At 46.9% G+C, this 18114-nt stretch overlaps 1 protein-coding gene across 3 annotated transcripts in view; it reads right to left on the reverse strand.

Annotated features, from left to right (window-relative positions):
• Window positions 1–18114, reverse strand: part of TRA2B (transformer 2 beta homolog) — a 98449-nt gene that overhangs the window by 48942 nt on the left and 31393 nt on the right. Inside the window, exons 3-4 of one of the 3 annotated variants that reach the window (XM_029606481.1) lie at window positions 9814–9976; window positions 9360–9377 (exon numbers count right to left, since the gene is read on the reverse strand). In XM_029606481.1, the coding sequence (XP_029462341.1) occupies window positions 9360–9377; window positions 9814–9976 (181 nt within the window). Of the gene's footprint in view, window positions 1–9359; window positions 9378–9801; window positions 9977–18114 lie in introns of all 3 variants that reach the window. The other 2 variants (XM_029606484.1, XM_029606482.1) reach the window with 2 other exon arrangements.

Here is an 18114-nt window from a genome sequence, read left to right on the forward strand (position 1 = left end):
GACTTCTTTTATGCAGACTCCACAACTGATTGATGTGGCAGTTGTGATTGTTGGTATCCGGGGACATTTTGAACCAAGTAAGTGGTGTCCACTCTTGTTTATGGATGGTATTGAGCATGGATGCTCCCAGAGTCTGTGCTGTAATTCTAGCAGAACTTCATAGACAGGGATGGCCAAGACTTCTTTTGGAGGGTCCACGAACTGTAGGACTTCCAATGTCTTGTCGTCTTGTGTCCTCTTCTGATACCAAAGTAAATGATATGGTGTCTGCCATATCCTTAAAATTTGTGAAGGATAAATCTTCCGGTGGGGATTTCTTCCTTCCTCCGGAGAAGGATCAGACAAAACTCTCAGAAGAAGTATCCGTATGTCTGTACTCCTAGGAATCGTAAGGGTCTTCTTGACGTGGAGAAGTGGGAGAAGACCTTGGTGGTCGAAAAAGCCCTGAAGGACCTGGCTGCGGATCATCCAGCTGTATCCGTCCAGGGATGTCTTTCTGAGGCTTGGCTGGAATCGGTTTCGATGGTAAAGCACAGACAATTGCGTCGAATCTGTTCATCATAAGCTGAAACAACGCTAATTCTGGTTGTCCTGGGGCCCCCGGTACTGGCATCGACGGAACTGGTTCCGGTATTGGGCCGGGCATCGGCGATGGTAGAGGCATCAGCATCGATGGCCGCTTCAGTATTGGTACTGGCATCAGTGCAGGCACCGGCATAGACGTCGGCGAGGCCATCAATGGTCACTGGTCCTTCAATGCTTGGAGCACTGCTTGACGGATAAAATCTGTCAATTCCTCCATGATAGCTGGTGGCAGTGGAGATGTTGGTTCTTCCACAGTGTCCTGTGGAAGTTAGATGATCGGTGCATTGAGAGGAGGTGAATGCCTCTGCGAAGGCCTCTGTTTCTTGAAGTTGAGGCTGTTTTGCGGTTGATTTCTCTGGGAAGAGAAGCGCCTCCGGGATCGATGGGTGACTATGTCGATGCTTTGGTCGATGTTCCACCACTGACCTCGATGCTACGGATGGGGGTCGGTGATGAACGATCCCCCAAGCCTTCCAGATGACGTTTGAGGATTAAATGTTTCGAAACTCCGGCCGGAGACGATTGAGTAGATGTTGACGGAGAAGGCAAAAGTTGTAGATGGAATAAATGTTCCATCTTTTCTTGGCGGGCCTTTCGACCCTTCGGTCATCTCAGCGCACTTTGGACAGGCTGTAACATCGTGCGTTTGACCTAAACAAAGGACACACAAGGTGTGGATCTGTAATGGACATAGTCCGATTACAGTTGGGACATTTTTAAATCCCGTGGCCATATTTTCCTTGACAGCTGTTGATTGAAATGAGAGGAAAAGAGTTTTACTCAAAAGAGTAAAATGAGAAAATTACTCACCGGCCGGTGGTAACACGGGAGACCCCGATATGGGAGAGAGAATTGTTTTTTAATCTGATTTTTAGTCAGACAGCTTGTGAGAAAACACACAGGCTCCTGCTTCGCGATGCCAAAAGCAGCGCGGAAAAACGAAGACTGAAGGGAGACCCCTATGGCAGAGAATATCATGGCATGCTGGGCATGCTCAGTGGGCTCAGAGTGCCAGTCAAAAGTTTCTAGAAACTTTGACAAAGTTTTTCGCAATAGGGTTCCATCAGTGATGTCACCCACCTGTGATGACTAGCAGCCTGCTTGTTCTGGGATAAGCAGAGTTTCCATCCTTATCTGGCTTCTTTGACCGAAAGGACCGTGATCTTCCAAAAGAACAAGATGCCTGACCTCCTGAAGGGATGAAAAATGACATTCGCAAAATCGTCTTCTGGAAAAGGAGGACAGAGCGGTCAACCTCTTATCCTTAGGCAACCAGGGTATCTTGGAATCACCCCACTGATTTGCAATTTTTGTTAACATCCCCAAAATGAAGGCGACCCTTGAAGGGCAACTGTTAAATTTACTTTGAAACGGTATCAGCCAACCAGTTACATCACCAGAGGAGTCACCGTGATGCTATGACTGAAGCCACCCGAGCTGCCATGCATGCTAAATCATAGCCCACATCAGTTAAGGCAACAGACTAAGTAAGGCCCACTTCTCTCCCCCAGGGGACTTCATGGAGTGAGAAGTGTGGAAATAGATGAAAAAAGGCATAGATATATAATCAAAGAAACACTATCCAATCCATGTCAACATTAAATCCATGTGGAGACATGGTGTTGAGTGTGTAGATCTATTTAAGTTCCCGCTGGAGGAGTACCCAAGAATAATCACCTCTATGAGTAGAGGGGAAAAAATAAAAAAACAACCCACAGGTCATCTGGCATGTGTTGTCTCTCTAAACAATGCTGGACAAGGGGAACACTTCTGTGGGAATAAAGTAAACATAAGAGTGTTCGTAGATGCAGGTACTTAAATGGGCAGTTTTGCCAATATCGAGTAGGGAGCAAGGGCAGCAGACAGCATAGATGACCCTCATGGTAGAACAGTTCTAAGAATCTTAGCTGTAAGGATTTATGTAGAAAACGATGCATGAATGTAGAAATGCTCAAAGAAAGATGAATGAAGGGCTTCTGCTCTATTTTCACACTTCTCACATCTATAAAGCCCCCCGTGTTAACATTCTTTTAATGATTTTCTGACATGCCTGTGTTTGGGAACTTCAATCAACTCAAATTTGGCACCGTTTTTGCTTAGCTAATTTCTCACAGAAAATCTCTGCTAATACGTTGTTCACTAAACTTATGCAAGCCTTGAAATTCCGGTGAGAAGCTTGCAATGCCTGATTTTACCTATATGTTTGTTTACATCACAACATTTAACTCTGCATAACTATGTATTTAATTTTTTACATGAAATTTTCCATTAGTATTGCTGTTTACATTACTTATGATTGTTTCAAACTCTTGGTGAGATAGGAAAATTAGTTCTTAGCTGTTAATTTTCGTTCCTGTAGTACCACGGATCAGTCCAGACTGTGGGTTGAGCCTCCTTTCCAGCAGGTAGAGACAGACTAAAACTGAAAGGATATCCTATATGAGGACAAAGCCTATCCTGTAACCCTTCAGTATAACGAATGTCAAAGCAGAAAATAAAACCAGAGCAGGATCAAGCAAGTAACCATAAAGCTCAATGGAGCAGATGTAGAACAATGTAATAGATATGGTATAACTAACTGCTCTTGCATATACTTGGTGCTGGGCAACCAAGGCTTCCGGTGTATTTGCTCAGTATTCATGCACAAAAAAGATGTGTGGAAATCTACAAATCTGCAAGAGAAACAAGCTTTGAGAGGACAGAAAAAAAAGACAAGCAGGGAAAGGCGTCTGGACTGATCCGTGGTACTACAGGAACGAAAATTAACAGGTAAGAACTAATTTTCCTTTCCCTGTACGTACCCGGATCAGTCCAGACTGTAGGATGTACCAAAGCTTTCCTAAACTGGGTGGGACCGAGACAGTCCCGCTCGAAGCACTTGTAGCCCAAAAGAACCAAGAAGCAGAGCTTGCACATCCAGACGGTAGTGTTGAGCAAAAGTATGCAAGGACGTCCAAAGTGGCGGCACTGCAAATCTCCTGCGGAGAGACAGATTGACTGTCCACCCAGAAGTAGTTTGAGAACACAGTGAATGAGCCGTAAGGCCCGCGGGAACCGCCCGTCCTCGACAAAGAGAGGCCGAGGAGATCGCTTCTTTCAACCACCCCGTGATAGTGGACTTAGAAGCCGGCGTACCCCGAATGGGCCCACTCTAGAGGACAAAAGATGAACCAAGACTCGAAAGCCATGGGTAACCTGGAGATAGCGAAGTAGAACTCGTATAGTATCAAGTTTACGGAAATCGTCCCCAGTCGCAGGGAAAAACGCAGGGAGTTCTGCCGACAGGTTGACATGGAGGTTAGAAGAATCTTCATTAAGAAGGAAGGGCCCGTCACGAGGGATACCCCGGAATCGGAAAATTGCAAAACAAAAGGTTCCTGACAGGACAGCGTGTGGATCACCGAGATCCGAAGAGCAGAAGAGATAGAGACCAGAAAGACAGTCTTAAGCGTAAGAGCTTTCAAGGTAGCGTGAAGGAGAGGTTCGAACAGAGCCGCACAGAGGACCCGAAGGATCAGGACTAAAACTCTGACTGGCAAGCGGCCGAGAAGGTGGACGTAGATGCTTGACACCCTTCAAGCACCAATCACTTCCAGGTGGCCCGTTCAGTGATGACATTCTACCCGATCCAGGAGAGAGCCGAGAGGGGATAAGATCTTCTTGGGAAAGAGAAGACTAACAAGATCGGGGTGGAGAACGCTGAGATACCCAATTCCGCACAAACAGCTTCAAACACGTTCCAGATACGCGCGTACGCCAGGGAAGTAGACTGTTTCCCGTCCCGCAACAAGGTGAAGATGACCTCCTCCTAATAACCCTTGCGCCTTAGGCGTCATCTTTCAAAAACCAGGCTGCTAGACAGGAGCGATCGGCCTGGTCGAAAAATACAGGTCCTTGACGAAGGAGCTGAGGAAAATAGTGTAGCCGTAGAAGTCCGTCCGGTGGTAGGTTGAGAAAATCCATGAATCACAGCCTGCACGGCCACTCTGATGCTACCAGAACCACGGGACCCCAGTGGAGTTCCATTCTTCTGAGAACTTTCCCGACCAGGGGCCACGGGGGAGGGAACATGTACAGAAGGACGTCCGCCGGCCAAGGAGAGCCAAAGCATCTACGCCCTCTGAGCCGTGTTCCCTCCAACGGCGGAAGACCCAATTTTCCTTGGCATTGCAAAGGGTCGCCATGAGGCCCAAGTGATGGGGGTCCACCTGTCGACGATGAGATTCATGGCTGCGTCAGAGAGTTCCCACTCCCCAGGATCGAGCGACTGATGACTGAGAAAATCGGCCTGAACATTCCCCTTGCCAACAATGTGGGAGGCTGCCAGGCACTGTAGATGTCGCTCTGCCCAGGCGAAGAGACGGCTGGTTTCCAGGGCCATCAGCGGACTGCGGGCGCCTCCTTGGCGATTGACAAGCCACAGTGGAGGAGCTGTCTGACAAGACCCGTATCGCCTTGCCGCGGATGAGGGGGAGAAACTCCAGAAGAGCTAGGAACATCGCCCGAGCCTCCAACCGAATGATGTCCCAGCGAGACTGAGCTGCCGGTAAGATCCCCTGGGCGTACTGGGAGAGGCAGACCGCACCCCAGCCCGAGAGACTGGCATCTGTGGTTACTATCATCCACTGAGGGACTCTGAGAGGCTTTCCCTGTAGCAAATGAGTAAGGGAAAGTCACCACTACAAGTCAGTGACGGTAAGGCCCAAAAAACGGGAGGACTGTGTGAAACCGTTCTGACACTGTCTGCCAACGGGACAGCAAAGCTTTCTGGAACGGTAGCATATGAGCAAAAGCCCAAGGGACATGTGGTCGATGGCAGAAGCCAAGGGGCCCGAGACTTGCAGGCAGACAGGCCACCGGAGAAGGCAGCAAGACCCGACTGAAACCGGCCGATCAACGAGAGCCCACACGCGAGGCAAGACGACCTTGCCCACCCAGTTGTCGAGGTGGGCTCCCAGGAATCCTAACTCCTGGGAGGGCTGAAGGTAGCTCTTGGAGAAATTCAGTATGCACCCGAGAGACGCAAGGAGAGGTAACACGCGATCCACCGCCTGCAGGCAAGAGCCTCTGCCTTGGCCCTGACGAGCCAGACGTCCCAGTAGGGGTGAACAAGGATCCCTTTCCGGCGGAGAGCTGCTGCCACCACCATGACTTTGGTGAAGGTGCAAGGTGCCGTCGCGAGACCAAAGGGAAGCGCCTTGAACTGGAAGTCCCGGTGAAGGATGTGAACACTAAGAGACTACGGTAGCCGCGATGAATCAGAATATGGAAACACTCCTCTGTCAAAGCAAGTGAGGCAAGGAACTCTCCGGGGCGAATCGGCACGAGGATCACGCGCAGAATTTTCATGTGGAAAGCATGATCTTGAGGGCCCGGCTGACTCTTGTGAGGTCTAAGATCGGACGAAGACCCGTCCTCTTAGGGAACGACGAAGTAAATAGAATACTGGCCTGCGGCAAGTTTGCTGTCTGGAACCAGGACCACCACGCCCAGACACAGGGGTCAGGTGGGGGTCGACCACATGGGGAAATAGAAAAAGGATCGAGAATCTTGAGCAAAGCGAAGGCGTACCCGTCTTAGGAAGTCGAGGACCCACTGGTCCAACATGAATTTGACCCATGCCACAGGGAGAGTCGACTGCCTAGGAAGGGGACCGAGGAAAGAGTCAAGTGAACTTCATTGTGTGGCAGGCGTAAGGATGGAGCACGTGGGCTGGCCCTCACGAAAGGGATGGCACCCACCGGAAGGCTTCGACCAAGACGGAAAAAACCCCCTGAGGAGTCACCCTGCCCGCATGGGGTATACCGTCTCTGGCCCAGATAACGTGGACAAGAGGGTGTAAAGGAACGGGATGGTTTCGGATGGTCCTTCAGAAGCCTATGGACCTTACTTTCCCCCAAGGAATCCATAGTTTCTTCAAGGCCCTTGCCAAGGAGCAGCTAACCTTTGAACAGCAACGAGCCCAACCGGGCTTTGGAGGACGGATCGGCCGACCAATGGCGCAGCCAGAAGAGCCGTTTGGCAGACCTCGCCGTAGCCATCACTTTTGCTTGGATGTGGAGAAGGTCGTAAGCGCAGCCTCTGCCCATGGGGGGGTCCCGGGTGCAGAGCAACTTTGAACCCACCTGAGACCTGCCCGCAGCATGAGACCAGTCTTATTTTTTTTGTTACGTTATTTTGTTACGTCTATTAACGCTTCAATGATTCATTTATCACTATTTAATATTTATGTTCTAGTGTTCAGACACCTTGTTTAATGTAACGCCTCAACCGCGACTGTTTTGTTATAATGGAAACAGATTTGATATTTGAATCGAGAATGTCGGTATATAAAAATTCTAAATAAATAAATAAATGAGACTGCTGCAAATAGGCGCATGCATCCCCAGCGCCAGGATATCAAAAATGCACATCACACGAGCCTTGAGCATGTGGACCTGTGCGGCTTTAAAAGCTTATCTAGTGCACGGCCCGCCTAGAGTCCCGTCTCGGGAGCGTTCCATTCCCACAGGCGCTACAACTTGTGCGTGGGATGAGAGGGGAAAGGAGACTTCTGTATCCCTGATTCCCGCCAGGACCGGGGTCCATATCCTTGGGCAAAGAGGCCGTAAAGGGTGGAAGGGTATCCTCCGCATCCGGATCCAGGGTACCGGATCCACCGGGAGGTCGGGGGAGGGGCACTCCCGAGACCACCTGCGCCCCAAGGGACCCCGGGGGCTCCGCAGCTGGCCTAATAGTCAACGGCACGAGGAAATTTTTTTTTTTTTTTTTTTGCCGGGGTGGGGAACCTTGCTCTTCCTCCTCCTGCAGGCTAGCTAAATAAAATCTTTGCAGGAGGAGGGCAAAATCAGATACAAAATGAGCCCTGGAAGTCCCGGAGAGGCAAGAGGGCGACAGAAAACCCATCCTGGGGGGCCAAGGGGCTGCAAAAAAAAAAAAAAAAAAGCCCTCCAGCCCCAGGGAGCTCCGAAAACAGAGCCAACAAAAAATCCAAAATGGCCACTGTTCCCAGGCTTTCCTGGCCTGGCCAACCTCTGGGGAGTTGATCCTTGGTCTAAATTTGCCAGCCCTGCTAAGGAAGGACCTACCCCACCCGGCAGGGAGGCAAATAAGAGGTCCCCTCGCAAAAAAAACACAAAGGGGCTGGCAGAGAAGAGGCAGGCTGCCTGCCGTGGCAAAGAGAGCGCTGCTCTGAAGAAAAGGCTGCAGAGAAAAAGTGATTGACAGCCTGGAGGCCCGGAGTGAAGCAGGGGGGAAACCTGCTGACTCCTGCCTGTCTGGCTGCCGGTTCAACCCAGGTGGGTGAGAAAAAACACAATATTGGTCTGCTGCTGTAGGGAAGTATTAAAAGCACTGGGAGCACTTTAAGCCTGTTTCTGTGTCACTTTTTTTTTTGTAAATAAACTGAGCACAGTAGCGTAACATTAAGACCCTTCGGCAGCCGGGGGGGGGGGGGGGGGGAGATGAGCCCTGGACAGACTCTGTCCCCACACCTGGAAGCGGTAACGGACACAGGCTATGCACTGCACAAGGGGCAAAGCCCCCCTGAGTCCGGCAAGAGCCAGGAGATGGAACAGTCTCCTGAAGAAAAAATCCACAACTTCTTGACTAAACTTTTTAACTTTATTTTAACAGGAAGAAAACTACAAAATCCCTAAGGATTAAGTACTTGCTTGATCCCAGAAGGAAGGAAGAGAAAGAAGGCTGACTAGCCTAGATCAGGAGACCGAAGGGAGATGTGCTGCACCTGCTGGAGACAGACAAATACTGAAGGGTTATAGGATAGGCTCTGTCCTCATATAGGATATCCTTTCAGTTTTAGTCTGCCTTCACCTGCTGCAAAGGAGGCTCAACCCACAGTCTGGACTGATCCGGGTATGTACAGGGAATTACTATTATATGCTAGTATTACATCAGATGTTTTTGTTTTTTTTAATACATATGCTGATCTGTCGTTTGGCTTTAGTCCACATTTTGACTCTTATGTTTTATATTAAAGATCTGGTCCATTCCGATGCAGCTCTCAAACGTGGGCCACAGAGGACAGTTAGTTGCTCTTCACTATAGAGTTGATGTGTTATAAAGTCATTGAACAGCATAACCGGTGGATGTTAAGATTTATGCCCTTACTGTCCATCACATGATGATTTGCTACTATGGCACTCATATATACATGCACCTAAGATGTGGCAAGACCTGAATCAAACAGTGCAAGTACTTTATCTGTGGAAAAGTGTACATGAGGCTGCTCCCCATATGTGAGGACCACCATCCTGCTTGTCCTGGGAGAATTAGATTAACCCGATACTTGTGACTTGAATTAGCCACTGTCTGAGACAGATTGCTGGGTTCAATGGACTTTGATCTGACCCAGTATGGCAATTCTTATATTCTTATTTTGCCCTATATCGACATAGGCTCACCAGTGGCTACTCTCCAGTCTTCAGGGACTGTGATTGTTACAGATTACTAGCATCAAGTCTGCAACTTCAGGATTGATTTCCTTCAGAATTTTGGGGTGAATATCATCCAGTTCTGGCGATTCGTTATCTGAATGTCTGATAAGGCAATTGCACCATAACCTTACCTTTTAACATCTCAAATGTAAAAATAAACCTTTTTAGGAGAACTTTATGAAGCATGACCACCAGGAAATGCTCTGTGCTACAACTTACCACAGGGACTATTTTTTTTGATATTTCACTCATTTAGCAACATCAAAAGGGTAACAATATTAATTTAGCATTCCTACTTTCTAAGAATTGTTTACTTACCAGACAGAAGATCAGCTCCTATTTTATTATACAAAGAAATGTTAATTTTTAGTCAGTTCACAAAACAAGTTCTTTTTTTTGGATTATCAATTCTTTAAATCATGGTTTAAAAGTGTTAAAACATTTCACGAGGTTAACTACATTTAGTTTAATACAAGTATCAATACAAACTCAATGAAGTAAGTTTTTTAGGTTGTCAGGTGAAGTAAATAAGAAATGTCATTTTCTATTGATTTTTATTTAGTGATATTCTGAGTGCAGTAAGAACATTAAAACTGGTTTATGGGAAGACCCAAGAAAGATGATAGTGAACTTAGGCCACAATTATTTCTGCCTATTTTTGAGGGCATGAGGACATAGCTTACTGTTATCTTTAAAACTGTTACAACTACAAATGTGTATTTACAGTGTTCCCATGTACCCAAATATTTAATGTCATAACCTGGGTTCTTACTCGATTTCCAACATGACGCCTTCTATTAGACATAGGAGAATGGCTATGACTACGTCGTCGCCGATACTCCCGGCTGTAGGACCTGCTTCTGGATCGTCGATGAGAACGGGAGCGAGTTCGTGATCTGGTATAGTGACGACGAGAACTCCTCCTAGATCTAGACCTGCAGAAATATTAACAAAATCAGTAAGTGTAAAATCAAGACGATGGTGGGCATAAGGACTGCTTCGTAACTTACCTGCTTGATGCAAAGGTAATGGACCTCAGCATCACCCAGAGAAGATTTTAGGGTGCGCTGAGGAAGACCAGATTGTCATGGTATATGGGGGTTCCAATGACATAAGAAGGTGCAGGAGGAAGGTTTTGAAGGTTACATTTAAGTTATTAGGAAGGAAACTAAAAACCTTAAACTCCAGGGTTGACATACTCAGAAATATTCCCCATTCCACATGCAGAACCCCAGAGGCAGGCTGAGCTCCAGAATATCTTACAGGCCGATACAGTACGGAACGCTCATTTAGCAGCCATTTGGCCACGCGTTTTTGACTCGCATCTATTACCCCTTATAGTGTAAGGGGTAATAGCACATCGAAAATGCGTGGCCAACCACGCAAAAACTAATAGCGCTCATCACATGTAAATTGATGTTGAGGAGCTTATTAGTCAACAAGCCGCACATTTTACTCTCAGAAATTAATGCCTGCCCAAGGCAGGAGTTAACATTAAGCAACCTGGGAAAGTGTACAGAAAAGCAGAAAATACTACTTTTCTGTACGCCCTCCGACTTTATATCCTAGCGATATTAAGTCGGAGGTACAAAAAAAATAAAAAATTATAACACAAAATCTGCCCGCCAGTTAGCGGGTTAAAAAAAAAACCAGATGCTCAATTTTGTTGACGTCAGTTTTCCTACCCCGTGGTCGTCGGCAGGCTTGAAAACAAGACGCTGGTAAAATTGAGTCTGTTGTCTGACCCACTGACAGCCATCCCTAACGCTAATAAGGAGATGGCTAGGAACATGCTATTTTCCCTAGCACCTCAATAGTGCGACAATTTAAATAGAAAATCGTGTGCCCAGGAGAGGTGCCTGGGCACATGTCAGGAGAGCAGGCGCTCAACAGGGTGCGCAGGCTCTCCTGCACATTTTACAGAATCAGCCTGAATGTATGGATGAGATGGTGTAGAGAAGATGGTTTTAGATTTGTTAGGAACTGGGTGGCATTCTGGAGAAGGGGGAAGCCTATTCTAACACAATGGGCTCCAAAATTAAGAGTGGAACCAGGTTGTTGGAACCAACATTTAAAAAGGAGCTAGGGCAGCTTTAGATGCAGGAAAACCAACAAAGCGCAAGGTTCACAATGATTTATCTTTGAAGGATACTAACAAAAGAGGGAAGTTAGGGCATCCCAACAGAGAAGCTGCCAATAAAAGTTAAAGTAGTCCAGGTGCCCTTAAGTAAAGAGCAGACAGAGCCGAAAGATTTCAAATTACCTTTGACAACTGATAAGCAGGTTAATACAAACAAAAAAAACACACTTTGAAATGTCTTTATACAAATGCTAGAAGTCTAAAACAGTGATTCTCAACCAGTGTGTCTCTACACACAATTGTCACAAAGCACAATCTGGTGTGTTGCCCTCTGTGGCCAGAATACCACATTCCTAAGTCTCCTGCTGATGCAACTAATCTTCCCTCCCTCTCCTCTGCTCCAGCATAATGCAGAGATCTCCTTCTCCACCTGGGCTGTCAGCATTTTCAAGCCAGGGTGGAACACAAACAGCAGAGCTGATTGCAACACTAAGCAGCCATCTAAAAAGAACATGTGGGGGACCAAGCGGGCAGTTTGGCTTCCTTATTGGCACAGCCCAGAAGTGAGGTGGACCTGTGTGGGAACAAGAGAAGGAGCAGTGCAAGTCAAATTTGAAGAGACAGCAGTAAGAAAAGCACAAGTCCTGTCGGTAACAGGGGCTAGAGCACAGGCTGAAACTTCAAGCTGCTGCTATTTTTACTTGTGCGAGGAGAGAAATAGCATGTGTGTGAAACTGAGCATGTGAGTGAGACAGCCTGTAGGTGTGTTGCCTGACCACTGAGTGAGACAGCCAGTGTGCACACAACTTTGTGAGACCGAACACATGAGTGCCTGGATGAGACAGAGCATGTGAGAGTGAGACAGCTTGTGTGTTGGCATGCCTATGTGAGCGAGAGCCTGTGTGAGACAAAGCCAGTGTGTTCCTATGTGAGACTGAGCATGTGCATGACAGCCTATGTGTGCCTGAAAGTGCCTGTAGATATGTTTGCCTATGGGACCGTGCATGTGAGTAAGAGTCTGAATGTATGCCTGTATAAGACTAAGCACATGAGGGAATGAGAGCCTTAAGTGTGTCTGTGTGAGACTGAGCACTGAGTGAGAGAGCCTGTGAGTAAGAGACTACCTGTGTGCACATTTTCCTGTGAGGCTGAGCAAGTGAGAGATAGCCGGTGTGTGAGACTGAGAATGTGAGTAAAAAAACTGCCTGTGTGTACATGTGCCTATGTGAGACTGAGCACATGCCTATATGAGGCCGAGAATGTGAACAGAGTGTGTGCGCGCGCAAGACTGCAAGAGTTAGACTGAGCATGAGAGAGTGAAGGAGGCGGCATGTGCATATATGAGAGAGAGGTTAAAGTTTGAGCACAACCCCCCTTCTCCTCTTGCTAATCCAAGACAATCTCAGGGCACCGTGAAATCAAAAAGTTCCCAGATTCAGAGAGCAGGGAATTTTTTTTTTATCCTTAGTTTTAACTATTAGATGTTTTTGTCTGCTGTTTTGAAATGTTTTATTGGTGTTTGGAACATTTTTTTAATGAGTTTCTAATTGTTGGATGTTATTCTATTCTTCAGCTGATAGGAAATATGTATTTTTTTTTATCAGAGTGATTACTATTGATTTTATATTTTTTGATTTTTTATGAGAATGGCATCTTTCCACTGTTGTGGTTTTCAGTTAAGCTTGTGTGTATTTCTATTATTACAGTATGTTCTGATGAGGATCTGTCTGTATTCTGCATGTATGACAGAGGTGAGGTTCCACCCTGGCAGTTGATGTAGGCTACTGTTGCATTGTCTGACAATCCACGGACCGCTTGGCCCTGGTGCACGTGGCTGAATTGTAGACACCAATCTGACTGCCTGGGCTTCCAGGTGGTTTATATTTCAGAGGGCCTCCATTCCTTGGTCCAACGCCCCGTGGCTGTCAGTTCCTGACAGTGAACTCATCAGTCCCAGAGGCTGTGAGGACCAGCCAGTTGGAAGGGGACAGGGGGGTCCACCCTGCCCAGATGAGCTTCCTGCAGCCACCACTGGAGCTAATTCCATCTGTAAGTGGAGGCAAAATAATAGTCTTGAGACAGTGGGTTCCAATATGACAGCAGGGAGTGTTGAAGTGATCACGTGTGCCCACACTCACGGTACTACTTCCAGGGTTGCTGCCATCAAACCGAGGAATTGAAGATAGCTCCACACGTTGAGCGTAGTGTGTTCATCAACAGACACACTCTGGACATCAACTTCCTTATCTGCATGGTCGGAAGACCTTGCCCTGCTTGGTATCGAACCAGACTCCCAGATATTCTGAGGACTGGGAGGGTTTGAGACTGCTTTTGTCCAAGTTTATGACCAGAGTTCCTGAAGCAAGGAGGTCACTCTGTTGGTCACCCGGAGACTCTTCCACGGACTTTGCCCGGATCAACCAGTCGTCCAAGTACGGGTGCACCATGATTCCCTCTTTTCTCAACGCTGCTGCTGCTACAGCCACCATAATTTTGGAAAATGTTCTGGGGACAGTGGCCAGGCTAAAGGGCAGTGCCCAGAACTGATAATGGTGACCCAGTACCGTGAAGCATAGGAAACAATGTTCTTGACAGACTGGAATACGTAGGTATGCCTCGGATAGGTCCGGGGAGGTTAAGAACTCTCCTGATTGTATGGCCATTACCACAAAACTGTAGGGTTTCCATGCAGAACTATATCACTCGTAGATGTCAGTTGATGCTCTTGAGGTCCAGGATGGGGTGAAAGGCATCCTTCTTGGGTACAATGAAACAGATGTAATAATGTCCCATATTTTCCTGGGCACAGGTACTGTGATTATAGTCCTCATCCTGAGGAGCCTTAACAGGGTAGTCTTCACTGCCTGCTTCTTGTTCAGAGAGTGGCAAGGAGATGACATATGACCCGAGGAGTGCTGCGAAATTCCAGCACATATCCTTCTCGTATGACCTCCAGTACCCATTTGTCCAAAGTGATCTTGACCCACCATTGGTAGAAGAGGGACAGTCAACCCCCTATCTCCTCGTTCCAAGGGTGGGTCAGCAAAGCTTCATTGGGGGGGGGGGGGGGGGGGGGGGGTGTGCTCAGGATGAACCTGAACCCGAGCCTGACCCCTCTCTTGGGCTGCTGACTCCCAAAGGACTGAGACCTCTGAAATGTCGAGTTTCTGTAGGAGCAAAAGCATTGGGAGCCCTTGGATTGTCCCCTCATGGGCGAGGTTCGCTGTAACTGCTTTCTTTTATCTTCTGGTAGCTGGGGTATTGCAGATTTGCCCCATTTACTGGCCAGCTTTTCCAAATCCTTCCTAAAAGGAGTGATCCTTTAAAAGGCATCTTTGTGAAATTTGCCTTGGAGGTTGCATCTGCTGACCAATTCTGCAGTTACAGCTGCCTTCTGGCCGCCACCACTGAGACCACTCCTCTGGCTGAGGTACTGATCAGGTCTGAGCCTGCTTCAGCTAAAGAGGCAGTGGCCGGTTTCATAACTGCTCTGGAATTCACCCAAGCCATCCACATCCCGAGAGAGGAGCAGGCACAAATGCGCTACCAGGGCACAACAAGAAGCAATCTGTAAGATCATTGCTATTGCATCAAAGGCCTGTTTAAGGATGGACTCCATCCCCTATCGTGTGCATTCTTTAAGGCTGCTCCTCCCTCCACTGGGATAGTTGTTTGCTTAGAGATAGCACAGACCAGCGCACCTAACTCCAAAGAAATTGAAGCCTGATGCTACAGACCTAGAATATGGCAGAGTTTTAAAGGACCTCTAACTTGAGTCACTAAGTGGCCAAACCATGGTCACCTGGGCCAGTCAAAAGCCATTAGATTATCTTACTCCAATATTTTTCTATATGCCCGATTACCCTGCCTATCAAGAAGCCAAGGAGGGACAACAGTATCTTGAAGCCACATCTAAGAGGTCGCATAGAGCACTTTTAACCCTGTCTTTTGATATCAACTGAAGAAACGTGGAACTTGGTATCTAGACTTGTCGCCATCAAATCCAATTTGGGGACAACCCCCCCCCCAGCAGCCTCTCTCTAGGGTCCAGTGTATGCCTGCTCAGAAATCCCACTTGCACACTCCCTGACTCCACACTCCCAGTCATGTCAACACAAGGCCATTGGATTTAGTCCTCCCAAAACAATATCCCAAATTCCAAGGAAATCACTAGGCTGTGTCCTTCCTGTCTGCTGATACAAACCATTGCTATCACATTGTTTGACAGGATTTTTTCTGCACTGTATCAGTCCCACAGAAGAAACCACTAAGGCTTTCCGGAGGGCTCATGTTTCCAAAAACTGAGGACAGAGGCCTCCAACGCTAATTCCCCGAACGTGCGCCATTTAATCTTGACAAATGGCCCCTCCAGACTGGCATCTGTCATCACTATGACCCTCTCTGGAATTTCCATGCTTTTGGACAAGTTGACCAGCAACAGTCACCAAAATAAGACTATTTGGCCTTTCCCATATAGGGACAACCAGATTTCAAAACCAGCTGAGGATTCCACTGGGACCAAGGTCTCAGTATAACGGCAAAGTGTGAAAAACATCTAAGGAACCAGCATGAACATAAATGTCATGGGACCTAGGACCAAAAGATAACTCCAGACTCACATTTCTGAGGCACAAAAAAAGTGATTGATCTGTCCCTGCAGTTTCAGCCCACGTAGGAAATAGTTTGGGACCAGTATAGTCAAGATGAGTCCTAAGATATTCCAAGCTCTATGACAGCACCAAGCTTGTTGGCAAAATGTAATGCCCATCTCAAGATCTGCAACAAAAGAAACCCTTTGGATGAAATGCAGATCTTCACTCTAATTAGCCAGTGGACCAAAAAGGGCCATACTAGGATGCCTTCTCTGTGCAGAATCACTGCCTCGACGACCATTACCTTGGAAAATGTGCAAGGGGCTGACACTAACCCAAATAGGAGCACTTGAAACTGAAACTGGCTCCCTAGCACTGCGAACCTGAGAAAGCATGTTTTCAATTTACAATGACCACAAGAGAAGATAAGCCTCCTTCAGGTACAAGGACAACAAGAATCCTCCGGGCTCGACCACGGCAATCACCAAGTGCAGAGTTACCGTACAAAAGTGGGGTACACGCAAGGATGCATTCAACGTCTTGAGAACTAGCTGGGTCAGACTGCACCCTCATTTTTGGGTACCTTCCCAGATCCCTCTCTTGCACCTTGAATACTGTCTGCAATTTTGGTTGCTGCACCTCAAAAAAAGATATAGTTGCGATGGAGAAGGTACATTGAAGGGAAACCGAAAGGATAAAGGGGATGAACAGCTCCCCTATGAGGAAAGGCTAAAGAGGTTAGGACTGTACAGCTTGGAGAAGAGACAGGCTGAGGGGGGGAATATGATAGATGTTTTTATTTATTTATTTCAAATTTTTATATACCGGCATTCGAGACAGCAGTCACATCATGCTGGTTCACATAAAACAGGGGTGCATAGTAAACATAACTATAACAATGGTGCTGAAAAGGCAATTACATATAACAGGGTGTTAAGAACTTGGCTTAGAAGAGAAAGAACAGGTTATTATTCACACAAGTAACGATAGAAGATAAGGTTAACCATGGTGTAGGTGGAGAATGGGGGTGGCTTGGAAGTGTTAGATCAATTAGCATCCGGGAAGGCTTGTATGAATATCCAGGTCTTTAGTCTTTTTTTGAAGGTTGAGATGCATGGTTCTATTCTGAGATTTGAGGGGATGGAGTTCCATAACGGTGGGATGGCTGTAGAGAAAGCTCGGTCTCTTAGTGTGCTGTGTCTGGTGGATTTGGGCGGTGGTACCTGTAGCGAACCCTTGTATGCATCTCTTGTTGGTCTTGACGAGTTGTGTAGTCAGAGGGGGATCTGTAGGTCAATGGGAGCCAGTTGGTGGATGTTTTTGTATGTGGTGAGAATGGCCTTGTATATAATTCTAAAGTGTATAGGTAGCCAATGGAGGCTCTTTAAAATGGGGGTTATGTGGTCCCTTCTCCTGGTATTTGTCAGAATTCGTGCAGCTGCATTTTGCACCATCTGAAGCGGTTTGGTGTATGAAGCGGGAAGGCCAAGTAGGATGGTGTTACAATAGTCTAATTTTGAGAAAATGATTGCTTGCAGAATGGTTCTGAAATCTTGGGCATAGAAAAGAGGTCTAATTCTTTTCAGCACTTGTAGTTGGTAGAAACAGTCTTTGGTGGTTTTATTAATAGTGGCTTTGAAATTCAGGCGATCATCAATTAGGACTCCTAGGTCTCTCACTTGTGTGATTGTTGGCGTGGCTTGCTGTGCAGAGGTGATGGTGTTCTCCATATAGAAAATCATGAGAGGTCTAGAAAATCATGAGTCTAGAAAATCAAGGTCTAAAATCATGAGAGGTCTAGAATGGGTAAATGTGAATTGGTTATTTACTTTTTCAGATAATAGGACTAGGGGGCAACTCCATGAAGTTAGCAAGTAGCACATTTAAAACTAATCAGAGAAAATGCTTTCACTCGACGCACAATTAAGCTCCGGAATTTGTTGCCAGGGGATGTGGTTAGTGCAGTTAGTGTAGCTGGGTTTAAAAAAAGGTTTGGAGAAGTTCTTGGAGATGTCCATTAACTACTAATAAACAAGTGACTTAGAAAATAGCCACTGCTATTACTCACATCAGCAGCATGGGATGTTTTGGTACTTGTAGCCTAAATTGGCCACTTTTGGAAACAGGATGCTGAGCTTGATGGACCCTTCGTCTGACCCAGTATGACAATTTTTTATGTTCTTAACCAATCTACCTATGCATGCCACTTGGTCACCAGACACCCCTGTGGGTGACTCGACAGCAAAACTGGTGAAACACCTTCAAGCTTAACTCCCACTCTCTGGGATCCAGCCAATTTTGAATGAAGAAGTCAGCTTGTACATTTTCCTGACCCGCGATGTGCACTACAAAAAGCAATTAATATTTTCTTCCAGCCAAGGGAACAGTGGCGAGATCTGCC

This window comes from Rhinatrema bivittatum, chromosome 6, assembly GCF_901001135.1.
Source record: "Rhinatrema bivittatum chromosome 6, aRhiBiv1.1, whole genome shotgun sequence".
Taxonomy (NCBI): Eukaryota; Metazoa; Chordata; class Amphibia; order Gymnophiona; family Rhinatrematidae; genus Rhinatrema; species Rhinatrema bivittatum.